The sequence below is a fragment of the Vigna radiata genome, chromosome 5, assembly GCF_000741045.1.
Source record: "Vigna radiata var. radiata cultivar VC1973A chromosome 5, Vradiata_ver6, whole genome shotgun sequence".
Taxonomy (NCBI): Eukaryota; Viridiplantae; Streptophyta; class Magnoliopsida; order Fabales; family Fabaceae; genus Vigna; species Vigna radiata.
Genome location: NC_028355.1, coordinates 30,217,471 through 30,244,213, shown reverse-complemented (window position 1 = coordinate 30,244,213; position 26,743 = coordinate 30,217,471). Strand labels below are relative to the sequence as shown.

Sequence of the window (26,743 nt, the reverse complement as noted above, 5' to 3'; positions counted from 1 at the left end):
ATTATATATCTTTTTGATAGCGTTTAACGCATTATACTGATATCCTAGATAGTTTGTTCGGTTAGAGCCTTAGTGAGGCTCATCGCATTTGGTTATTGAATCTTAAGCATCAACATTTAACGTAACGTTTACATGGATTATGTTTTCATTATACTAGACTTCAAGCATTTTATTCTTTATAAATGTTTATTTTGTTCAATATTATGAATAAATGGTTCTATATGATAGGCACATGTTTCATCTTTGGCAAATGCCATCGTTACATTTTGTAATAAATATTTGGTTTAGTATTATTTGTTAAAATTTAAAACTTGAATTACTAGACAGTTTATTTCTTTAGATGATCTTGTCTTAATAAATAGAGGACAATAAGGTGCTATTTAATATATTGAAAACCATGAAACACCCAATTGAAGATCATTCTATTTTTTTTTTATCTTTGATTTATTAAGCGTAAACAGTCTTTCTTCTAGTTTCTTAGATATCTTTTCAACCTTTTCTTCATTTTTAGATTTTTTTTTTCAAAAATATCTTACACAATTTTTAATGACGAAGAAAATTAAAAAACATATAATATTGAGAACACACGGTGTCAATAAATAATATTTCTGTAGCATCCAAGTGTGATGCTACCATCCACTTTAGAAATATACAAATTCCCATTTTAGAAATATAATATTTACCATCTGATTTAAAGTATATGCTTATATTCTTAGCAGCCATCCATCCACTTTAGAATTATAATATTTACTATCTCATTTAAAATATGCTCAGCAGCCATGGCGATCTGTCGCCATGCTATTGCGCCGACTGGCAACGACAAGGAAAGGATCTTCCGTAACGGATTTTTCAGAGAAGCTGCTTCTGATCTTTTCAAAAACACTGGTTGGAGAATTCCCACCGATCAAGAAATGACATCATCAATGGTGTGATGATCGATGAGCCGGCTTGTTAAGCTGAGACACGACGTGAGAATGGATGTTTGAGACTTAACGTTGGTGGAGTCACTATCATGTTCCAACGGCAGGGCCACACAGTGAAACTTACATTAATGGATTAAAAAACTTTTGCAATTTTTTTGCATTTAAAAAAGAAAGACATTTACAGAAAAACATAAAGTGGGAAATGATTAAAATTTGTCTTCGTCTATATTTGTAAAGGATGAAAAATGAAAAATATTTAAAATTTGTCTTCGTTAGTCTCGCATTAGGTTAATAGAATAACCTCTTAAAGTAGAAATAAGAAAGAGGGAGGATAAAAAATAACTACTTTTCTTTTTGGGATGATGTAAGTGCACACATAATAATATGGTTGTCGGAACATTTCAAAACCAACTACATATTTTTTATGTGCAGAATTTTGACTGTAGGGCTATAAAAGAACAACCTTTGCTCCTGTAACCAACAGCATCTGCATACTGCAGTAGTTCTTGTAATTGACAACTTGAATCGATGGACGAGGTGGTTCTGTTGGATACATGGGGCAGCCCGTTTGGGATGAGGGCTTGGATTGCATTGGAAGAAAAGGGTGTTAAGTATGAACGGAAGGAAGAGGATCTGAGCAACAAGAGCCCTTTGCTTCTGCAGACGAACCCTATTCACAAGAAAGTTCCAGTTCTCATTCATAATGGAAAACCCATTTGTGAATCTGCAATAATAGTGCAGTACATCGATGAGGTCTGGAATCAGAACCCTCCACTCATCCCTTCTGATCCTTATGAGAGAGCTCAAGCCAGATTCTGGGTCGATTACATTGATGCAAAGGTATATATATATATATATATATGTGCTTTAACATGTTGAATATGTATGTCATTTCTTTCTATGCCCTAACAATAGTGACGATGTGATATTCCATCCATGCAGGTGTATCCTACTTGGGAGAAAATGTGGCTTTCTAAAGGAGAAGAACATGAGGCAGGAAAAAGAGAGTTGATTTCTATCTTTAAGCAGCTGGAAGAGACATTGGGTGACAAACCTTTTTATGGAAATGAGAGGTTTGGCTTTGTTGATATTGTTCTAATCCCTTTCTACAGTTGGTTTTATACTTTTGAGACATATGGGAACTTTCAAATGGAAGCACAATGTCCTAAACTTGTGGCTTGGGCTAAAAGATGCATGCAGAGAAACACTGTCTCCACCATTCTTCCTAATCAGAAGCAACTTTACATTGCAGTTGTGGAAATGGAGAAGAATTTACAAACTTAATGTGTACCTTTATGGTATTATTGTATGCTTTGTTTTGAGTTTCTTTAGCTTGTTTTTGGGTGTTTTACATAAGAATGATTAAGTTGAGAGATTTATAGAGGGATTAAGGTGAGGCATATATGAATATGCTGTTTTAAATTTCTGCAATTATATTATCAATAAAATCTCATTTATTATGGAATTTTGTTTTCTTTACTAACCAACATATCCACTCAGAAAACTATTAAACCTCATATCTTTTGCATTTATAATATCATCTTGATGGCCATTTTTGTTGTTTCTTCTCAAGTACTTTATATAGATGGATTTATCAAAAAAAAATTATCTATAATAAATGTGTGGTTAGTAAATTTATTAAAAGAATTGACTGTTAAATAAGTTACTAACGAAAATATTTATTATTAATATAAATTTTAAACTATAAAGAAATTTTATTATAAATTTTACTAATAGAATAATTACAGAAAGATAAATTTATCAATAATTTAAATTATAAAATTTATTGATAAAATTTGCTCTTAAATTTATATTTATCAATAATTATTTTGTTCGTCGATAATATTTTGTTGGGAATAATGTATATTCATGTAGTGATTGGAAGTTTGCTTCAATTGCACATAACACAGGCTACAGGCGTTAGCTAAACTAATTTAAAATCAGCACTACAAATTAAACATTTATTATTTTGAAAATTTTAAATACTTATTAGAGATTGCGTTGAAAAAACAGACTCTAAAGCAACAAAATGATATAATAAATTAAATTTAGCATCTCAAAAGTGAACACTACAAAAGAATAAAGATTAATATAAAAAAAAGCGTATCCAAAATAAAAAGTTATTTATACATTAGTAAATACCAGAATAAATTAAATTCGATAACCTAAAAGTTTACAACAAAGTTAAACTTACAATGAAAATTAAAATTAAAATTATTTGTAGTATTTGAAAAATTAAAATTGAAAAGGAGCATCTACATACAAGTATTAAATATAAGTGTTGTTGCTTTCTCAAATTATTGAAAAATGCAATTGAATTTATTGAGACACTTTCCCATCCTATTTTTCCGTGTTACAACTACCAATATGCTTAGGAATTGGAATTCTAACCCAGACTCTCATCCAATCATAAATTGAATTGCAAATCCCATTGGATTTGAATATAACAAGGACAGCAAATCTAGGACATCACCTGTTTTCAAAATTCAAATAAAATTACGTCCAAATTTAATTGAAAGTTCAAATTCAATATCCAATTTAAGTCGCAAAATGCCATATTCATATAAATGTAAATCTTAAAATAAAATATAAACAAATCTTGAAATTTAATATAACATTTAAACCAAATACCTTAAGTATCCTAAAAGATGTAAGAGTATCTAACTAAAATAATGTATAATAAATGCTTGATAGTCTAAAATAAATAATCGCTAAAGGAATTATAACATAGCATCTACATATAAGTATTAAATATAAGTGTAGTTGCTTTCTCAAATTATTGAAAAATGCAATTGAATTTATTGAGACACTTTCCCATCCNATTTTTCCGTGTTACAACTACCAATATGCTTAGGAATTGGAATTCTGACACAGACTCTCATCCAACCATAAATTGAATTGCAAATCCCATTGGATTTGAATATAACAAGTACAACAAATATAAGACATAACGTGTGTAACATCCCAAAATATATGACAATATATATATATATATAGAATGCATCGATTATAATAATAGAAAACAGTTAAGAATAATAGATGATAATATAAGTATAAGATACAGACATCCAAAATGTATGTAGAGCTGGGATGGGTTGTGCACTTGTGATGGTCCCTACTGCTTTGCAAAGCCATTGCCGAGGGGTTCCACCCGACCATACACAAGGCTAGTCCGTTACCGCGGAATAGACCTCGAGTGATAGCGCCTACCCTAGGACCTCCCACTACTCCCACCACACGCATCAATCCTCTCTAAGTGAGAATGAAAGACCGTTGGAGTGTTAGGGATAACCCGCCATATGGAAGCCTCTCACCATTCATTCAATACACTAACTGATCTCACCGAGAGACCGTAATTCCATAACCAAATCCAACCACTTTAATCAAATGATATACCTCCAATGCCATATTAATCATGCACACACCATATAACTTCAACCATTATAATTTTTTACAATAACAATCACATGCACCTTAATTCACCAAAAACAATTGACTAGACCAATTAAACCAAACGTTTTAAGCATAAGCCGAGCACTTAGTGCATTGGCCAGACCATTGGGACTAAACTGAATGTCAGGACCGAGCACCCTTGATAGACCGAACGGCCATGAGAAGAACCAATCTTCTCTGACCGAGACCCACCTGACCGAATGGTCATGAGAAGGGCCAACCCTTCTCTGACCGAGACCCACCAGACCGAACGGTCATGAGAAAGACCAATCCTTCTCTGACCGAGACCCACCAGACCGAACGGTCATGAGAAGGANACCAATCCTTCTCTGACCGAGACCCACCAGACCGAACGGTCATGAGAAGGACCAATCCTTCTCTGACCGAGACCCACCAGACCGAACGGTCATGAAAAGGACCAATCCTTCTCTGACCGACACCCACCAGACCAAAAGCAATACAGGCCAAGAGAGTTACTAGACCGAGAACCCTGTATGAGACTCAGAGCATCTAAGACCGAGAGCATCTCAGACTGAGAACTATGCATGGCCGAGAGCATCTAAGTTTGAGGACCTTACATGGCCGAGAGCAAAGCAAGGCCGAGAGCATCTAAGGCTGAGAACCCTATGTGGCCGAGAACAATGCAAGACCGAACGGTTCCTAACTAGCAAGACCCAAGTGGGGCAACCCATGTAGGACCAGGAGTAACATAAGACCGAACGGTCATGAGAAGGACACACCTTCTCTGACCGAGACCCAAAGGCCGAACGATCATGAGAAGGGCCCATCCTTCTCTGACCGAGACCTACCAGACCGAACGGTCATGAGAAGGACCAACCCTTCTCTGACCGAGACCACCAAGACCAAATGGTCAAATTATGCAGAACTCTACAGAGTTCTGCAGAACCTGGACAACACCCTAAATGACCATTTCTAACGATTTTTACTAACTTCTAACACCCTAAGTTCTTGTTCTAGACATAATTAAACCTATCCAAATGATTCTAAACATCCCCATTGCATTTGTAAAGTAATTTAAGCTCCTTTTCAACTCTAAAATACCAATTTTCCCAACTTAGGGACGCAAAACCCAATCTTACCACTTTGCACTTGTTTTGGCCAATTTAGTGACTCAAACAAGTCTCAATACAGTGGGTGAAACTGCCCCAACAGCCCAAAAAAGTGACAGACCTCATTTGCTCAAAATCATTACCTCATTACCTCTAAAATGACCCAAAATATACCCTTAGACACTTGATTTTCCATCCTAACAATACCACAACAGATTTGTCACGCCAAAACAGTTTCAACATACATAATTCATCATTCTAAATCTTCCAAACAGTTCATGACCATAAATCACCAATTTCACATACGCACACACACACTCCCATACATGCATTTCAAGTCAATAGAACCAATTTCATGCCTACAACAACATACCACTTCAAAATTATCATGCATTCATATCACACAACTAAAATGAAAAGAAGAACTAGCTCCCCTTACCTCTAGTGTGGACAGCCAACTCAAGGAAAAACCATAGACCACTTGCTTGAAACCCAAAATGTGAGGATCACCTATAAATCATCAATTGATGATGGAAAACGAGTCTTAGAACCAAATTGAAGCTAGATTATGGAAGAAAACGAAATGGGTTGCATGCAACAAGAAATCACATGCTTAAAACCCTAGGACAAATGAGAAAAAAAGGCTTTCTTACCGGTTGGATGAAATGGAGATTTAATCGGTAGAAACGTTGCCCTTGAAGTCCTCAAGGCTTAGATAGCTTCAAATCAAGATTCCAATGGTTAGATTTTGAGTTGAGATGGAGAGGTGCTAAGGCAAAGAAGGCCAAGAAGAAAAAGAGAGGGTGCTTGAAAGAAAAGGGGGAAACTGTTCTTGAGAAACAAAGTGACTGTAAGCTTAGAATGTCAAGGGTTTTTACTTTACTAATATGGCCCAACCTATCCTATGTTGCCACGTGTTTTCCACTTAAGTGATATTTTTACAAGTCCTTACAACCTATTTTCAAAATTCAAATAAAATTACNTCCAAATTTAATTGAAAGTTCAAATTCAATATCCAATTTAAGTCGCTCAATTCCATATTCATATAAATGTAAATCTTAAAATAATATATAAACAAATCTTCTTTTGAAATTTAATATAACATTTAAACAAAATACCATTTTATCATTTAGGATAAAAGAAAAGCAATATAAGAACATTTAACTAAATTAATGTATAATGAATGTTTGATAGTCTAAAATAAATGCTAAATACTATAAGGAATTATAACATAGCATCTAAAATAAACAACATCTAATGTAAGTTTGAACAACGCTAAACATTACCTAAACACTTATGATCGTCTAAGGTTTTAAAGTATGTACTTTTTAGTATTTTTTTTTATTTGTTGTGTTGTGTTTTCTTTTTCTGTACAGATTTCCACCTTTATTAAAAAGCCTACTTAGAATTAGAACAATGTTAAGAAATAGGAAGATATTCAAGGAATGTTTCATACATGCTTTTTGCCTATCATTTCCGTACATTAACATAGTTGCTCTACCAAAATGCAACATAGCTTTAAACTCTACCTCAAAGGCTACACCTTTAGAAGAAAATCAAAAATTCTTATTAACAAATATTCTTTGAAGGTGTTTATATAAAGAGGACTGCATGAAGTAAAGATCATCAAGAATTATCTTTGCAATACGTTTACACTACTTCTTTCTAAGCTCTTTCTCTTATGATTTATCTTTGAAAAGAAAGGTTCTTTTACAAGTTTTAAGAATATCATTGTTTTGATTTCAAATCCTCCTGAAGAAAGTTATTTATTTTGTTCTTGTAATATCTCATAAAACCTTGTTTTTGTTTTTAGAAGTAAAGTAAAACACTTATAAAGATTAACTTAGTGGAGTTAGGCTGTCTAATCAGATAGACTAGTGATACTAAGAGTAGTTATACTTAACTAACTAAAAGGTTAGTCGTAAACCAAGAGTGATTATATTTAAATATAATATTTATTTTTAATTTGTTAATTTACTTCTAATTATAATAAAAACAAAATATTGGGTAATATACATTTTAATGAGTAAGAAAAAGTTAAAAATACATGTAGGAGAATAAGAAATTATGAAACTCAAAAGGAACATTTCAAGAGCACTAATTAGACACAAAATGCTCTGTCCGATAAGTCTTTTCACTAGTGGAAAAAACGTTTTTTATGACGGGTAAAAATGACCTATTATGACGGATAATCTGGCGTTATAGTTCTGGGTGTCATAATAAGTCTGTGCATTTTTATGACGTACAGAAAAATCCATCATAATAAGTCCAGTGTATTATGACGGACTTTTTGTCACCTATCATAATAGGTCCAGTTTATTATGACAGATTTTCACTTATCAGTCATAATATAGCTAATTTATTATGATGCACCTAGATTTACCTGTCATAATATGTAGTGTTTTATGACAGAGATTTTTTCACCTATCATAATATGTAGAACATATTATGACAAGTATTCACCTATCATAATATATACCTTTTAGAAATAAGCTTTTATTACATACATTGTTCACCTATCATAAAAACTTGTTTTGTAAACAAAAAAATTCATTATTACATTTGACATATTCATTCAATTTACAATTAATTTGCTGTATTATAATCTCATCAATCAATTTATAATCAATATAATATGAAATAAACCGATTCAATTAAATTAACATAATGAAATTCATTTCAAACATTAAATTGTGTAATAATATTTAATACATTATTTGTACATCAAACCATATATTAAATCCAACTATAACATTAACCTACATTACATTATAGTCAATTTTCTACAATCTACACCTGGAGTCGTCGCAGGTGTAGACAGTGCCAACGCAATGTCCGCGGTAACTCCGTCGAGTTCGCTCCACCACCGCTACACCTTTCGCCCAAATCACGAATTCCACCATCGGAAACAGCCACGAGCCACCACCATTGCGTGATTTCGCTATCCCCCACTAGCTTCACCTCTTCGATCGAAGGGATGAGAAATTAGGGAAGAGAACGTTCGAAGAGATGATGCAGAGAGACTGTAAAGAAAGGAAAGATTAGGAATTATTGGACAATTGGAGTAGTAATGATGATGACAAAAACAAATAAACACTTGGAAGTGGTTTCTTACTTTAAACTAAATAATATTGATATGACTACTATAGAAACGATATCTCTTCTATCAATAAAAGCATTCAAAAACTTTACTGACCTTAGTCAGAAGCTGATTTACTATGCTGTCGTGAACTCCAGTACCATCCCGAGTTGAACCCCTTGACTGCACATGACATGAAAAGTAACAGAGTGATTATAGTACCANACAAATCAAATAACCATATTATTACACATTTGCCTTTAGTTTGTTTGTGTCACAAAAGTAGACTTCTTTGATGATCTATAGTCAACATATTATCATATTAACAAAATACAAAAGCAAATAACACAAAACCTAAGGCAATGTAAACTTCACTACTAACAATGAACAACTGCTTAATTATTATACAAAAGAAATTATTCCAAGGGTATAGAGTTTCACTAATACCATAAATTAATGAATAACAATGAGCAACTTAGATATAAATCAAAGAAATGTATGCAAAAGGTTTGCTAAGAATCTTTAAGTGAATAACATTGGCATGTATCTCCTTCNCCTAGTATACATACCAACATAAACAATGGTTTAATAGAAAACTATTCTAGGGATTAATTAAAAAAGAAAAGCAAGGCCATAAACTTTGCAACCATGAGTCTCTACTTAGTCAATACCTCCAGCCTGTTTTCCCAATATGTTCCATATAGGTTAGTTAAAGTTGGACCAGCCTTAACAACAAACTGTGGAAGTTCTTTGAAAAAATCTGCAATGCTGTTGAATAGAAAATGAATATGACAGTAAGTACTATAAAAAATACAAAGTACAAACTAACATGCTAGTCAAAAGGCCACTAAAATACTTGAGCTTAGCTGCTCTCAATATACAACACAAGCTAAGCCTGGAATTCACATTCTCTTCCTTTCCAGCCTCCTCATTTTTGTGGATCAATTTCTTGATAGGGTACGAAATAAAAGCAAACCATAAAAAGTATAAATTAAATTTAAAGTATTAGGCCATAAGCATAAATTACAAAGCAACAAGATATCTCATAATTTGCAGACGCAGATAGAGAAAGATACATTCATTTTCCAGTATTAGGAACCTCAATAACCATAACCTCAGTATTAGGAAGCTCAGTTATAGACATAAAACGCCAATTTTGAGCTTTTAAGTCAAGCTGCAAGAAGAAAGAATTGCACACTGACCTGTATTCACTTCATCACCACCCAAGTGAAATAGTTCAAATGGGAATATTTTTCTCATATCTGCAAAATTTAGAAAAGGAGAATGAAAGAAAGTTATTTTTTTAGATCAGATTACATACTAGGGAAAGATATGAGCATAACTTGGTATTGTCCAAGGGTAGTTTTGACAAACTCCATAATACTGATATTTTTGTAAGATTCAAGGTAGAGTGGAAGAAGATATAAGCTAAACAAAGTGATGCATGTTTTATAGGGANTTAACCTGTTTGAATACCAGACAGGACATCGAAAGTAAACTTCTTCGAAACATCTAGTGGCTACTTACAGAAGGGTGATGGCCAAAGATCAGGATATCCAACACCCCTAAACAGAAATGAAGAGCGGATAGACGTTAATTTATTTCTGCTCTAGAAAATTTGTCATTAGAGATATTAAATTTTGGAGCATCCAATTGAAGTTCAAATTCGTAAAATGATTAGATCAATGCCAAAATAAAACTTTTCAAAAGTAGTTTCTGATGTCAAGACATAGGAATCCATTCAGAGCAAATTTTCATGACACAGCTGCATCCATTCCATAGCTAGAAAGCTTTAACTTTCTTTGGAAAACATAAGTATTTCTTGAAAGAAATATCTATATAAATAGATAAAGTAAAAGAAACTCTGAGGTTTTCAAGCAGCACCATTTTCAAGACGTTATTATAAGTTTATAAATCTACCAGATTATCATCACAGTAAAAAAGTATGAACATCACACAAGCTCTTTACCATGATGTTGCATGACCAGGGACATCCACTTCCGCCATCACATTTATGCTTGTGATAAACCCAGAAGATACTCATTATCTTGCTCGGTACTAAGAAAGATGAGAGGCACAAAAGGAAAAGAAAAAACGCCAAAAAATATAAAATCACGACCTATAATTCAAAATGCTCTGAATAATATGAAGCAGAAACACGTTACCTCTCATTTTGGAACAACACCTTCAACCAAAAAGATAAAATAATATAAATTTGAATAGGGAACACAATGCAAATATATGATACAAATGTAGAGACATTCTTGACTCTTGTCTCTGATTTAACAATAAAAACTCTAGTACATTGCAGCAAAAAGAAATATAACATAAATGCATAACATCTTACATAGAACGAACAACTGAAACATCAACTGGAGGGCCACCTTCAATTGTATTAATAATGTCTAGAATGACTGGTCCAGGGTCACTCTTGTGCAACTGAAGAGCTTGCCTAAAATGAGATAGATATATAATATGGCATGTCCCTGCCCTGGTTTCATGGAATTCAGGCAAATTGCACATGTTCCCTGTAGATAATGCAGAATAAAATGTAACCAAATGTCATATCAAATAAGACTCTACAAAACCAAGATGGAGAAAGGAAAATAAACATGTCGATATCATCTAAAAAACAAGTGTTGGAGTTTTTTTATCCTAACACTATGAAATACAACAGAGCAGGGGTATGGCATTACTGAACTAGAACATGATAATAATGATATTATAACAGCACTGCTACACACCTCACAAATATCTCTCTAAGTTCTAAAACAGATCACAATTTTGAGGAAGTAGCCATAAGTGATAAAGATTTAAGATTACAATTAGATAATATTAGATACTCTGAATAACTCTAAAATACAATTAATGACATACTCAAAGACACAAGCATGCATACATTAAGTTATAGAATCATTCAATACATTAATCAAATTTTTAAAACAAGCTCAACATGTTTTCCTCCAATCAAACCAGTGCCTTCAGGATTGAGTAATTAGAACCAGAAAAATAAAAAATACCTCCAACAGACCATTGATGCAACCTTCAGCTATGGCACCAAGGGCCAGGACAACAACTTCCCGTTCTTTCCGAGCATCATCCCCACCAGCAGACAACTTAGCCTGAATAAATTCTTATAACCTTTAGTATATCATGTGTCCTTCAACTCTTTACAACTGTGTTAATTTATTATCATGTATAGATCCTAATTTTTCGAATTGTTTTCCTTTCCCGTAAATCAGTTGAAATCTATGTAATATCTCCCATAACCTCTGCTTTCTAAAGTTGCTGCTGACGAATTATGAAAATGGCACCAAAGTTAACTCAGTTTTTTCCACAAATGTTGAGATATTCGGTATAAGACAATTACAAGGTAAAACAGAACTTACATTTTCAAGTCTCAAGGTACCACACATGCACCCAACAGCCCATGTAGATAATGCAGTTGCCTCCTCCTCAGCCAGAAGAGAATTATGAGTCTGAGAATAACAAACAAATAATGAAGTATTTTCATGAGGGCATGGCCATACGTTTTATTTAACCATTTGGAAGAGGAAGCAAAAATATAATATACCACAGCGTATTCACACTAAAACATAACTGCATAAAGAGTCATTCCTCATCAACGCATTCCGCAAAACATATGCAAGAATACACCAGACAACATAATAGTAACGAACACTAGTTAATAAAAAATCAACCAACATATCTGCTGTCAATTGACGTCAAGAAGTAAACAACAAAATTTAAGCTGTGGTTTCTATCATTCACCAACAAAATTTAAGCTGTGATATCCTTTATTACCCTTTTTTTTTTCATTCTTATTTCATACTCAACTCTAGAGTCTACACTTGTGCTAGTGTATCCAACACAATCTTAGCATATCATCACATCAACAATAAAGGTAATAAGCTACTAAATATAACTATTTTACTTGTGTCTTTGTTGAGACAAGAAATACTGGAGGATAAGTTTATTGTGGTTGTCCTTGTCATTATTACCTATAATCGTATTTTAAACAAACTTTACTTTTTTACAATTATAACTATTTAATTTAAAAGATTTATTTTATTATGATAAAAACAACATGCATATAAAAACATGACAAATGCATCATCTCGGCAAGTATTAATATAACATAAAAATCGGCCAATCAAACATATGCAGTCAATAAAAAAGTATGGTACTAACCATACCTCATGGCAATAACACACAACACCATGACAATATAACAAAAGAAGGTGGTTTGTTATAAGTAAAAGGAGTGAATAGTAATTTTTAATCTTAACTTGATAAAGAAAAAATAGGAGCTCCATACTTGATGTAAATCGGTTTGCTCTAATAGTCTTCAATGATGTTATTTTCACTAAAGTTTCGAAAAGGTCTTCAAATGGATTGGTTTCTTCTATTCCAAAAGTCTTCTACTTGTTTCTCTTACGCAAAAGTCTTCTATTCCAAAAGTCTTTGCCGTGACACACTAATAGGAGTAGAATTGTAGAATTGGAAGTCCTTAATTACACAGAATATGTAAGGCATTTATTGAAGGAAGGGAAACAATGAAAGTATAAGTTACATAACAAAACAAATAGTACTTTTGGTTTCTATCATTCACCAACATGCATTCTGAATCTTCCCCAAAATTGTCTTGCCCACAGCTATCTTCAACATATTCTAAATCTAAATCTCCAATGCTTTTCGTCAAGCTGTATTTTTAATCTTCAACATATTCCAATAAATTTAAGCTGTATTTTTACAATCCTACCCTTCAAGACCCAAATCAATTGATCATTAAAATCTAACCACTGTATAAGTGTAGGCCCTTTGATTAAATCCTAATTTTCAGAAGGTGAGACATTAGAAACAATTGGAAAAAATATATAGATTACCCATAAAAATGCAGTGTTTTTTGCTGTTAAGAGAAAACACGGACCTTATCATCATTGGATTGTACATTGGTTATTGTATGAGAAGGAATGTTATGGCAAAGGGAATCCAAATAAGTCCTTAACACCGATAAGAACCCCTTGGCAGCTTCTACTTGTTGGGAAAACAACAAAAGTGTATAAATTTAACACAGATTTAAATTTGAAGCAGATTCTCGTGCACGAGATCTTTTTGTTCTTCAAAAATCAACATGAAAACTAAATTAACAGGATAAAGAGGGGGGAAAGTGTTACAGAGAAGAATGTGAACTATAACTACTGATGGAAGAGTGGTTCCGAGAAGATGACTGTAGGCGCGACGCGAATCCTCGAAGTTTCTTCGAGAGAGAAGACTTCCAGAGAGAAGAAGCAGCGGAAATATGACAAAAACTCGAAGAAGAACAAGAAACAGAGTATTAAACTTGATAGAAACCCAGAAGAAGAAGGAAACCTATTCTCGACCAATTGATCGGTGTAAATCAAAGTTGAATCGGTGGAAAAGGTTTCTAATGGTGAAAACAAGGTTTTAATCGGTGGAATCGAAGGGAAATGGTGAAAAGGAGAAGAAACCCCGACAGAGGGAATGATTCGATGGAAAATGAAGGATAGTGGAAATGGAGATGATTCTGTGAGTGAAGAAGGATTACCGTGATGATGAACTGCGTGCGACAAGGAGATCTCACTCGGAAGACGCCAGGAAATCGAAATGGAGAGAAATGAGAGTGAGGATTGAAAAATAAAAGTGCTCTCGAGAGGAAACGGAATGAGACCTCGAAAGTAGCAACGAGGGAAGGAGACGTGAAAAATTAGAAGATATTAAAACTTATTTTTAAAACTGTTATAATACTTGAACTTATTTATAAGTTTGCAACTGTATTTTATATTATAACGGATTTTTAAAACTATATTATAATATATTTTAAACTTATTTACGAGTTTACCATCATATTTTATACTATAACTAATTTACAAAAATATATTATAATATGCTTTTATTATAATGGATAATTTTTGTCCATCATAAAATAGGTAGTTATAAAAAGGTAATTTTCCATTAGTGTTTAATACGATAGTCATGTTTTGAAAAATAGATTCTCTTCGTTACAAATAGTTAGCAATTTTTCGTTACTAATAATCAAAATCAAGAAACAAATCAAAAATAAATTAATACTTTTGTGATTAAAAAATAAAACCCTCTTAATTTTTTTTCTTTCTCTGCGCAGCTTTTTCTTGTTTTCAATTGAGAATTTTGAATTGGCTCCCTCTGAACAGAAATTATTGTTCAGAGATGTTTAAGAGCGATGAAATGAGATTAATATGGTGTTCAGTTTAGCAGATATGCAAGGACGAATTCAAATGGATTTGCAAGATACGTTCTTTTACAATCCCTTATTAATATGCGAAGATTTGGAGGGAATTTATTTCAAATGTCAACTTTGCCTTTCATAATTTGTATAATTCCACTTAAAAAAATAAACTATTCGATTCCAAAGTTGAATAATCGATTCCAGCACATGGTTAACAATAAATAATTCACGTATTCGGATCTCTATGATAATGAATCAATTAAACATTCCCAATAATATTTAGACACGTAGTTTAGAGGAGGGAGGAGAATCTTGGTTAGGTAAACGAAATCGACGTAATTGCAAACGTAACATATAGTCTTCTTCGTTTAAACAAGAACATTCCAGAACTATCTCCGCATTTTTGTTTTGGTTATAAATATCATCACCTCTCCTGCAAGTACAAGGCATCTAGCAAGAAAGCCAGTTCAGAACCTTAGTTGGAGTTGGTGATCCTGTGAATCCAGTAATGGAAGACGAGGTTGTTGTGTTGGATACATGGGCCAGCATGTTTGGGATGCGGGTTAGGATTGCATTGGCAGAAAAGGGTGTTAAGTACGAACACAGGCTAGAGGATCTCAGAAACAAGAGCGCTTTACTTCTGCAGATGAACCCTATTCACAAGAAGATTCCAGTTCTGATCCATAATGGGAAACCCATATGTGAATCTGCAATAATAGTGCAGTACATCGATGAGGTCTGGAACCACAATCCTCAACTCATGCCCTCTGACCCATATGAAAGAGCTCAAGCCAGATTCTGGATGGATTACATTGATAAAAAGGTTTGTGCTTTTCGTTTGTTGTCATCTCTTTTTGTTCTGCTTTATATTTTGTTTTTGTTAGCAATTCTGGTTTTGTGATATTGGTTGCAGGTGTATGATACATGGAGGAAAATGTGGCTTTCTAGCGGAGAGGAGCATGAGACAGGGAAGAAGGAGTTGATCTCTATCTTTAAGCAACTGGAAGAGACACTTGGTGACAAACCTTTTTTTGGGGGTGACATTTTTGGCTTTGTTGATGTTGGTCTGATCCCCTTTTATAGTTGGTTTTATACGTATGAGACATATGGTAACTTCAAAATGGAAGCAGAATGTCCTAAACTCATAGCTTGGGCCAAGAGATGCATGGAGAGAGAGACCGTGTTCAAAACACTTCCTGATGAAAAGAAGGTGTATGCTTACATCGACGGCATAAAGAAAGAACTTTATTCAAAATAGAGTTTTCATGAACTGACCCAATTAAAATTTACACTTTAAATATAGTACTAAAAGGCCTTGTCTAATTTTAGCTTGGGTTCTTTGTGTCTTGGGTGATTTATTTTTTGATAGACACTTTGGTGTGTCTGCTCTGTTTTAGATTATGGCAAGATGTGAATGTTAAGTCTGCACTTACCATCAATAAAAAGTTGTTTCATGTACTAGTCAAAACTATATATGTTTCTTCTTATTAATAGATAAATTAAACACTTACTTGATACATTAATAGTTAAAATTACTCGTTTATAATTTCAGAAACCAAAATAGAACACACGATAAACTTAAAAAATAAGAGTATAGTAATAGGTTAACACGTCTACGTCTCACTTACACTCATTTGACATTAAGTTTTTTTATAGTGGGTGTGGGTAAAAGGGAAAAAAGTAAGTAAGAATAGTGTCAAATGAATGTAAAAAATTTAGGTGTATCAAATAATCATTTCTCAAAAATAATATTTGGGTTTCGATTTTCTTTGCTTCTCATTCAAAATTTACATTTAAGTTTTGTTTTTTCTCACGACGCAATATTCTTGGTCGATCTTTGTTGGTGTCCTTGAACTGTATCAATTGGTAGTGTTTGAAGTAGGCTTATAATCGTTGCCTTCTTGATTTTACAGACTTTGTTTGAAAGGTAATAATAGACAAATTATTTTGTTTATCTTTGACATTTGAGTGAGAAAATGTATTATTGTCACTCGCAATCTTGAGTCCTTGGTACCTTCTTAGCATGAGAAGGGTGGCCATTGAATTGTGTTTGGAACTGAGTGGATATTATCGAGTTTGGAACTGAGCCTCAATTGGAGAAGAAACTTAAGTTTGCAGCAAATGTTTCTTCTGGAATCATTTTTGGAAGGGAGCTTGTGAATTCTCCTGCCAATTTGTTAACGTCAGGTTCATATTAAACTAATGTTTATATGTTGCAGATAGGTCAATTTGACTAAACTTCTTACCAAGCTCTACAAAGAAAGTAAAATAAAGCAAAGTTTTGAAAAAATTTAAAAATTAATTCATATATCTCAACTTTAATCTTGTATGTTCATGGGTTTGGTTTGACCCTAATGTTTTTTATTTATTTTTTTTTCTCATTTTCTTTTAATAATATTTGTCATTTATATATCTCAGGTTTTTAATATAGTAATGCCATTTGTAATAAAAAAACTTAAGACTTGATTGTGGAACTTTGGCAATTAAAAGGTTTTTGTAGATTGAAAGGTAATACAAGCTGGACCATGCATACACATGCACACATGTTATTAAATTCTACTCTTAATGACTTACAATTCTATGTTTCAACCCTATAATAGAGTAAATGAAATAACAATATAAGTCAATACCAGATACCATGGCCGTGATATGTGTATTATTTTCTAGTTTAATAAGGCATGACAAAGATATTAATGAAATTGCGAACTGATAAATATTTTTACCTTTAATAAAAAGTTCCTTTAAGGGTGTACTTGTAGGGTAAATAATTATTTTTTGCATAACGAAGGTTATCAAACTTGAGAATTTACGTAAACTCATGAGAATTGAGTAAATTCGACTCATAAACTCAACTCATAAATTCGTAAAAGTTTACTTTAGATAAAAAAATTATATAAATAATATCTTAATTCAAATAAGTCTACAAAATTATATAACTTTAAATAAATAAAATTTATAGATATATTGTTTATAAAATAAATATTGTAAAATATAAATACTTGGATTATTGTCATTAATTTTGATGCATTTCATTAAATATATAATAAAAAAAGACCAAACGACCTCATTTTTCTTAATTTTTCCCCTTTTCAAGCTCACAGAATCACTCCAAACTTGCGATTTTATACGATCTTACCGATTTCACAGTCAATTCTATTAAGTTTACGCAGAAAACGAGTTTACCTCCGAGCTCAGAAGCCATGTCTGAGAACGTAAACCCGTAAGAGTTTAAGAGTTAACTTGAGAGTTTGATAACCATGTGCATGACTTCCTCTATAATACCGTGCACATATGTTAGAGATAAACCATGTTTGCCCAAGATTTTAATAATTCAAAGTTGGATTATGTCTTACACGTTACTTTTCATTCACCATAAGCTTTCTAAGTATAGCATTTTATTCTTTGACCATACCTCTTGGTACACACCAAAGTTGTAGCATAGATACAATCACTTCTGTTTTGTTGGGAAGTAAAATGGGTATGTACGATGATAGTAAAGATAATCACGCAAGGAGCCTTAGTGCAAATTAATACTCCCAATTGTTCAACCTTATTTTTTTAATTCCAAGTTGTCATAAGTCATGTGCATCTTGATGCAGTTTTAAATCTCTTCTTGTTTTAGTTATTCTATTATGCTATGTTTCTTTCATTTGATTGAGCTCTGAGTGTTTGAAAAGCTTTTAATCAACCAAATAAGGCAATGAGAACATGTTCTAACCTTGGTGATACAAGCTGAAGCACTAGAAATCAATTCTAGTTTCAATTCTGTTTTAAATTGTGAATCTATTTTTCAGTTGAATTTCCTTGATTCTAAAGCTTTGTACAACTTTGTTTGATGTTGTTGAAGGTTGCAAAAGGTGTAGCAAACCATAACAAGCAATGAAATGCAATATGCATAACTTGGTTGCTCAAAACCATTAGAACTATGTTGTTTCAATTTCTTTCCAAGCTTTTCACTGTGCTTAAATGTTTGAATTGTGTAATCTAAGTTTGAATCATGCTAAGCTTCATTGTTCTAGCTTAGTTCATTATAATTAAACTTCCTTGAGTCAATTTCAGTGTTGTTATAGTCTTTGAATATGTTAAACTTGATTTTCGTGGTGTGTTTGATGAAAAATCTACATAGTTGAGTCATTATAGGTCATTTTTCGTGCTGCAGTGATTTTTTGATGTTTGAGAGTTTAAACAAGTCCAATTTGATGTCTTAAAAAACTGTTAGAACAATTTAATTGAAGTCAGATTAACCTGTGTGCAATTTAGTGTGTTGAAATTCGATTTGGCTTATAGCCAGACCTGGTTCAGTGATTTAAAATGGAACTAAATGATTAAAATAAGTAAATGAAAGTGCTAAAAAGGATAAAGAACCGTGCAACCCAATCAAAAACTAAAAACATCAAAATTGGTTTTCTTTGAGGCATTTCATTAAACACCTTTGGTTTTTATCAAACAGTTTCGAGTTAAAGTCATTTCAACCTGCATTTTGATTTCTTTGCTTTATTAATATGTTATAGCACCTTTCTTAAGATCCGTTTGAGTGCCTACTTCTGTTCTACACCTACTTTTATTGCTTTTAAGCTTTTTGGCCTCTTAAGTTATCCAATTGAAGTCAAATTTTGGAGTTGAAACTGGTGCAGATTGCTAATCTGTTTGATGACTATTTTGAATGATTTTAATGGTGTTGTGAAGTCCAATTGGAGCATTCAAGTTGCAGAACCATTCCCCTACTAAGGTAGCATCTTAGAAAGTGAAAAAGGAGCAAAATTATGAAATTAAAGGGGTTGTCCAACAAGCAGAACTTGCACTTTCCACCAGCATAAAACACTAAAATTTAACAACTCTTGTAGCCAAATTTGGAAACACAAGCCAAATAGGAAAGTGATGGTGAGATTGATTATCTATCATCCAAAAGAAAGTTGGTACTGGAGATAAAATGCCTAAAACAAATCAGAAAGAGTGTTTGTGAGGTTACACCTAAAGCAAAATTGCCTTGACCGAGAGAAAATTTTGTTTGAGTTTCCAAGTGCTGAAAAAACTATTTTGCCAAATCTGAATTGTGCCTTTTTAGTGAGACTTTTACAGTTTCTGATTTAAAAAGAATTTGATGTGATAAAAAGGGTTTTGAATTAAATTATTGGTTTAAAACTCTTTTTGGTCCCTAAGTTATAAGCGGGTGTTCAGTTTAGTCCCCGCTTTTAAAAATGTCAACCTTTGGTCCCTACGTTATAAAAAATGTTTCAAATCAGTTCCTGCCATTAAATATCCACTAACGGAGTTAACTTTTTCTTTCTCTCTCTTCTGCTCCTCTGAATTTCTCTGAACACTAACAGTTTTTTCTTTCTCTCTCTAAATTTCTCTATTTCTCCTTCTTTATGTTTAAATATATATTTTTCTCTCTCCTCACTCAAAACTCACCAGAATTGTCAGAAGGTCACTAGAGCAGCTTCCTCCATGTAACAGTTTCTATTTCTCATACAACATACAGAGATGTTGTTGGGCATGACAATCCCAGATAAATATCCTTCATTTCCTATTAAACAAATCAAATTATATTCACATCAGGTATGTATGTACATACAGGATAATTGTTACGCAAAGCTGGTAAGCTCTAAATAATACATGATTATATATACAGCAGCACAATAACATAGTCTCATACTATGGAACAGAGCAATAGTTAGTGTTGATTCCTAGCCGCAAATTGTGCTTAACAACTGGCCACCAATTCCACGACATCCACTATTGCTTCGCAGATTCTGGTGTATCTAGTTGACGTATTTTAACTTGGTAAACCTTTTTGGTCTAGTTATCATAAGTTGTTGGCCCCAATGCAGCTTCTTGATTCCTAGTAGGCATGTCATTCGTAGGTTGTGGTTTAGTCATCCATTTTGTAGATGGTATTGAAGGATCCATGTTCTGCACAAACCGGGGTTGTAAATTGGCTATTGGTCTGGAACTTGGAAGCCTTAATGACCTGGGTCTCTCTCTTTCCTCCATCGATAGAGCAGAAAACTCAATTTTCACATTGTGGAATTGTTCTTCACGCTGTAACCTATCGCGTATCTTAAAATGTTGTCTGTCACTATGTCCACCATGTTTTGGTGTAGTCATCATGCCATGGTGATTATTTTGCCCATTATAACCACTTGCGTTCTCACCATAATATTTTCCATATCCAGCTAATCGAAGCCTGTTCGTTTTATGATGGAGTGGAGGTTGCTCCAGCATTCCATGGGATGTGTCATTTGATTTAATGTTGAGGGTGTTCTTAATAAGTCGATGAGCTGCTTCTCCTAGTTGATATCCAGTGATGGCTCCAGATACTCGTGGCCTGTGGTATGCATCATATACAGAATGATCAGGCAAATCAGGTATCTCCAATAGAATAAATGACAGGTTCCATGAGTTGATAAACAAAAATAACTTAAAACCTAATAAAGAAAAACACTAACCACTTCCATGAGCTAACACCCTGATAATAATAGTGACAAATCCAACAAAGGCCTTCCACATATTTCAAGATCTAAAAGACAACTAAAACAATGAGCTGAATTAAAAAGAAAAGGTAGAAATATGTTTGTATGCTTTCCTTTCTAAGTCAGAATGCATATAAATGGACACTGTCAACATTTAAAAGATTAAATAACATGTGTGGACATTAGATTTGAATATAAAAGCATATCTAACAACTGCAATTTTTTGCATGATTAGACTTTTGATACACCAAACTTTTCAGCATAATATCTTTCCTTGTATCCAGGATCTCCTAATTTAACCTGAAAAATCATTTTAGTTTGAAATTGATAAGCATTTCTAAATTTCTCATTGCATTTGATGGGTCAAACATTGGCCTAGCCTCCCTGTCACAAACATGATTCCCTTAGTGTTTGTTTGGAAAAACTTGTAGAATTACTTTTGCAGTCCCGAAAAGCAGTTTAGGTGGTGTTCCAAAACATGCTGTAGAAAATTAAAACATAAATAAAGAAAATAATCTGGCAATATATCTTAATATTTAACCTTATCCACAAGCGAGGCTCGGGGTTGTCGAGGCATTTCTCCTCTTTCCCTTGCTCTAATCTCTTCATTATTTTCTGCAACCGGTAAATATATTCACATGCCAAGAAGCAGTAACATATAAAAGCATATTAAAAGAACATGTAGCTGGTGGAGGAGGTGGTGCTGGAGGAGGGTTTGGTGGTGGTGAGTTTTGAGTGAGGAGAGAGAAAAATATATATTTAAATATAAAGAAGGAGAAATAGAGAAATTTAGAGAGAGAAAGAAAAAGCTATTCAGAGAAATTCAGAGGAGCAGAAGAGAGAGAAAGAAAAAGTTAACTCTGTTAGTGGATATTTAACGACAGGGACTGATTTGAAATATTTTTTATAACTTAGGGATTAAAGGTTGACATTTTTAAAAGCGGTGACTAAACTTAATAGCAGCTTATAACTTAGGGACTAAAAAGTGGTTTAAACCCAAATTATTTGATGTGGTTTACAACTCAAGGTGTACATTTTAACTTGCCAAAGTTGATCAAAACAGTTTCACCAAGTCTTAATTAAATTATTTTTCTTTTCTTGTACTAACTAATTAAGTTCTGTCTAGTCTGGAATGTTTGGTGGCTATAACAATGCAAGTCTATGAATCTTAAAGGAAGACTTGGAGTTGATCCTTGATATAGGCAACATGCAGATCATCAAATCTCCTTTTGATTGCATCTCAATTGTTATATCCAAGTTGTTCCATAGTAGAAAACATGTCCTACAGTAGCTAGTTTTGGTCTACAAAAATGTGAAACAACAATGTATAAGGGCTGAAGGATCCAAACAAGCATGGAAGCAGCTCAACAAGTTTCAAAGTAGTCCATACATGGAGCAACATAGTAGTGTAGCTTAATCCTCTTGGAATTCTAAATTTGTAATCTGTTTTAGATTTAATTTTCTTTTGTTTTTCTTGTAAAAGGCCATTTAAGACCAAGTGTTTGGAAGAGTCCTTGATGTAGTTGTAAGAATAAAAAACCACATATTCTTGAATGGATGACCACTTATTGCACTAAGTAATATGACCCTTTATATTTAACTTAAAACATTTGTTTTAGTTGTACATAACAAGGTTAATAAATAATCACATAACACTTACTATATAATCACTAACTGTACCAAACTAATATCATCCTTCATATTGAACATAAACATTTTTTAATTGTACAAAACCAACTTCAGAAATAACCACATCAGAATGAGTACATAACCAGTTACTGCATCAATAAATGTGATGAAATTTATCCTCAAGAACCACTAGATTTGTTCTACATAACGATTTTAGTTGTACAGAACCAACTTCATAAATAACTACATAGGAATGAGTACATAACCAGTTACTACACCAATAAATGTGATGAAATATATCCTCAAGAACCACTATATTTGTTTTGCATAACGAGTTTCATACTAGACCACAAACCCTTGATTGGATAACCACTTACTGGACTAACTAATATGATTCTTCATATTCAACTTAAGCATTTTTGTAGATGTACATAAACAACTTAAGAAATAACCACATACAATTGAGTACATAACCACTTACTACACCAATAAATATGACAAAATTTATCCTCAAGAAACAGTAGATTTGTTGTATATAACAACTTTCATACTATACCACATACCATTGATTGGATAACCAGTTACAACATCAAACTCATTTGATCCTTCATATTGAACTTAAGTCGTTTTTTAGTTGTTAAGAACTAGCTTAAAAAATAACCACATACGAATGAGTACATAACCAATTATTGCACTAATAAATTTGGTGAAATTTATCCTCAAGAACCCCTAGATTTGTTCTACATAAGGAGTTTGATACTACACCACATACCTTTGAATGGATAACCACTTATTACACCAAACTCATTTGATCCTTCATATTGAACTTAAATAGTTTTTTAGTTGTACAAAATCAACTTTAGAAATAACCATATACGAATGAGTACATAACCAATTACTGCACCAATAAATGTAATGAAATTTATCCTCAAGAACCTCTAGATTTTTTCTACATAATGAGTTTGACACTACACCACATACCCTTGATTGGATAATCACTTACTGCATCAAACTCATTTGATCCTTGAACTTAAGAGTTTTTTAGTTGTATAGAACCAGCTTCAGAATAACCACATACAAATGAGCACATAACCAGTTACTGCACCAATAAATCTATCAGTGTAATGTTTTTAAGTGTTTATCACTAGTTTGTATTTACATGAATATTTTTGATAGTTTAGTATCCACAATAGTGATGTGATATTCCATCATGCAGGTGTATCCTACTTGTGATTGGGTGACAAACCTTTTTATGGAAATGAGAAGTTTGGCTTTGTTGATATTGCTCTTATCCCTTTCTACAATTGGTTTTATACTTTTGAGGCATATTTTGAAATGGAAGCACAATGTCCTAAACTTGTGGCTTGGGCTAAAAGATGCATGCAGAGAGAGACTCTGTCCACCATTCTTTCTAATGAGAAGGAGCTTTACATTGCAGTTGTGGAAATGGAGAAGAATTTAGAAACTTAATGTGTACCTTTATGCTTTTATTGTATGCCTTTGTTTTGAGTTTGTTTAGCTTGTTTTTGGGTGTTTTACATAAGATTGATTAAGTTGTGAGATTTATAGAGGGATTAAGGTGAGGCATATATGAATATTTTGTTTTAAATTTATGCAATTATATACTATCAATAAAATCTCATTTATTATGGAATTTTGTTTTCTTTACTAACCAACATCCAGTCAGAAAACTATAAAACCCTATATCTTTTGCATTTCTAGCATCATCTTGATGGTATTTTTGTTGTTTCTTCTTAAGTACTTTATATAGATGGATTTATCAAAAAAAAAATTATCTATAATAAATGTGTGGTAAGTTATTAACGAAAATATTTATTAATAATATAAATTTTAAACTACAAAAAAAATTATTATAAATTTTACTAATAGAATAATTACATTTATCAATAATTTAAATTATAAAATTTATTGATAAAATTTGCTCATAAATTTATATTTATCAATAAATATTTTGTTCTTCGATAATATTTTGTTGGGAATAATGTATATTTTTGTAGTGATTGGAAGCTTACTTCAATTGCACATAACACAGGCTACAGGCGTTAGCTAAACTAATTTAAAATCGGCACTACAAATTAAACATTTATTATTTTGAAAATTTTAAATACTTATTAGAGATTGCGTCGGAAAAACACTCTAAAGCAACAAGATGATATAATAAATTAAATTTAGCAAATCAAAAGTGAACACTAAAAAAGAATAAAGATTAATATCAAAAAAAGCGTATACAAAATACCAGAATAAATTAAATTCGATAACTAAAAGCTTACAATAAAGTTAAATTTATAATTAAAGATTAAATATGTTTTTTTTTCTTAACTATATGTGATTTTAGATTAATTCTTTCTTTCAAAACATATTTATCTTTATCATTAAAAAAACTATTTTTCGTTTTCGGTAACCAATGAAGTTAATTTTTATATGACATGACTAACAATGTGTCACGGCCAATTTAAATTTTGTTTTAATTCTAATTAAATTTTAAAAAAAATATTAAATTGTAGAAATTAAAAACATATTTAATTTTATGGTTAAAATTATTTATAGTATTTAAAAAGTTAAAATTAAAAAGAAGCATCTACGTAAAAGTATTAAATATAAGTGTTAGTCTTAGTCCTTGCTTTCTCAAATTATTATGAAATGCAATTGAATTTATTGAGACACTTTCCCATCCAATTTTTCCCGTGTTACAACTACCAATATGCTTAGGAATTGGAATTCTAACCCAGACTCTCATCCAACCATAAATTGAATTGCAAATCCCGTTGGATTTGAATATAACAAGGACAGCAAATCTAGGACATCACCTGTTTTCAAAATTCAAATAAAATTACGTCCAAATTTAATTGAAAGTTCAAATTCACTTTCAAATCCAATTTAAGTCAGAATTCCATATTCATATCAATTTAAATCTTAAGATAAAACCATCTAAATAAATTTTGTTTTGATGTTTAATATAACATTTAAACAAAATACCATTTAATCTTTTATGATAAAAGAAAAAAAGTGCTAAGCACTATCTTAAGTATCTTAAGCGATATAAGAGTTTTTAACTAATGAATGTTTGATAGTCTAGAATAAGCGTTAAATGCTATAGGATACTAGGGGAGTAAGATTTAGATGGTGGGGTGATTAATGTTTAGTCTTCTATAGACTATATATATGTTTATAGTTTTATTCTAAGTTGGTCTGTATGAAGTCAAATATATAGTTATGTTTTTTATATCTATGACGAAAACTTTTATTCCTCATTTTTGTCGATTATTCTATTTTATCAATTATGTAATAACTTTTAGGCTTAATACCTCTCTTGGTCCTTGTATTTGTGTGAAAATCTCAGTTCAGTCCTCAAGTTTTAAACTGTCTCAATTGGGTCATAATTTTTGTAAAAATGCACACATCTTACCCCAACTGTTAACTGATCCCAAACGGCGTTAAGCTTAGCTGACGTGGTATGCTGACGTGTTGGCTTAATCCCTTCTTGGTCCTCGTATTTGTGTGAAAATCTCAGTTCGGTCCTCAAGTTTTTAATTGTCTCAATTGAGTCATAATTTTTATAAAAATGCACACATTTTACCCCAATCGCTAACTGATCTCAAACGACATTAAGTTTAGCTGACGTAGTAGCCAGGGGACATGCTGACGTACATTAATTAATTATATGAATTATGACGTCAGCTAAACTTAACGCCGTTTGAGATCAGTTAACGATTGGGGTAAAATGTGTGCATTTTTACAAAAATTATGACCCAATTGAAACAGTTAAAAACTTGAGGACCGAACTGAGATTTTCACACAAATACGAGGACCAAGAAGGGATTAAGCCAACACGTCAGCATACCACGTCAGCTAAACTTAACGCCATT

The 26,743-nt window shown here is 32.4% G+C and overlaps 3 protein-coding genes across 28 annotated transcripts; 2 read left to right on the top strand and 1 right to left on the bottom strand.

The window, feature by feature from the left end:
* Positions 1-1,425: 1,425 nt before the first annotated feature.
* On the top strand, positions 1,426-2,340 carry LOC106761422 (glutathione S-transferase 3). Its single transcript, XM_014644975.2, has 2 exons — positions 1,426-1,763; positions 1,866-2,340. Exons 1-2 carry the CDS (start codon positions 1,452-1,454, stop codon positions 2,205-2,207), a joined length of 654 nt encoding a protein of 217 aa, XP_014500461.1. The 5' UTR covers positions 1,426-1,451; the 3' UTR covers positions 2,208-2,340.
* A 5,765-nt stretch (positions 2,341-8,105) lies between these two features.
* On the bottom strand, positions 8,106-14,261 carry LOC106759846. Of its 26 annotated transcripts, none has more exons than XR_002667996.1 (11): positions 12,844-14,261; positions 11,915-12,004; positions 11,546-11,647; positions 10,873-11,053; positions 10,495-10,710; positions 9,990-10,090; positions 9,728-9,787; positions 9,382-9,473; positions 9,197-9,293; positions 8,643-8,708; positions 8,106-8,469 (listed from the first exon to the last, which is right to left on the bottom strand). XR_002667996.1 is itself a non-coding variant. In XM_022781361.1 (4 exons), exons 1-4 carry the CDS (start codon positions 12,839-12,841, stop codon positions 10,931-10,933), a joined length of 342 nt encoding a protein of 113 aa, XP_022637082.1. In that variant the 5' UTR covers positions 12,842-14,261; the 3' UTR covers positions 10,807-10,930. The 26 variants fall into 26 exon arrangements, 1 of the variants encoding a protein (XP_022637082.1); XR_002667986.1 differs by lacking the exon at positions 9,382-9,473 and having other exon boundaries at positions 10,495-10,583; positions 10,691-10,710; XR_002667987.1 differs by lacking the exon at positions 9,382-9,473 and having other exon boundaries at positions 12,844-13,034; positions 13,118-14,261.
* A 919-nt stretch (positions 14,262-15,180) lies between these two features.
* Positions 15,181-16,225, top strand: LOC106761036 (glutathione S-transferase 3). Its single transcript, XM_014644508.2, has 2 exons — positions 15,181-15,577; positions 15,668-16,225. Exons 1-2 carry the CDS (start codon positions 15,263-15,265, stop codon positions 16,010-16,012), a joined length of 660 nt encoding a protein of 219 aa, XP_014499994.1. The 5' UTR covers positions 15,181-15,262; the 3' UTR covers positions 16,013-16,225.
* Positions 16,226-26,743: the final 10,518 nt, after the last annotated feature.

Coding starts and splice junctions, on each gene's coding strand:
- LOC106761422 (XM_014644975.2), top strand. CDS start 1,452: ATGGACGAGGTGGTTCTGTTGGATACATGGGGCAGCCCGTTTGGGATG. Junction 1,764..1,865: donor TCGATTACATTGATGCAAAG/GTATATATATAT, acceptor CCATCCATGCAG/GTGTATCCTACTTGGGAGAA.
- LOC106759846 (XM_022781361.1), bottom strand. CDS start 12,841: ATGGAGCTCCTATTTTTTCTTTATCAA. Junction 12,005..12,814: donor TCCTATTTTTTCTTTATCAA/GTTAAGATTAAA, acceptor TGTTATTCTCAG/ACTCATAATTCTCTTCTGGC. Junction 11,648..11,914: donor GTACCTTGAGACTTGAAAAT/GTAAGTTCTGTT, acceptor GAATTTATTCAG/GCTAAGTTGTCTGCTGGTGG.
- LOC106761036 (XM_014644508.2), top strand. CDS start 15,263: ATGGAAGACGAGGTTGTTGTGTTGGATACATGGGCCAGCATGTTTGGG. Junction 15,578..15,667: donor TGGATTACATTGATAAAAAG/GTTTGTGCTTTT, acceptor TATTGGTTGCAG/GTGTATGATACATGGAGGAA.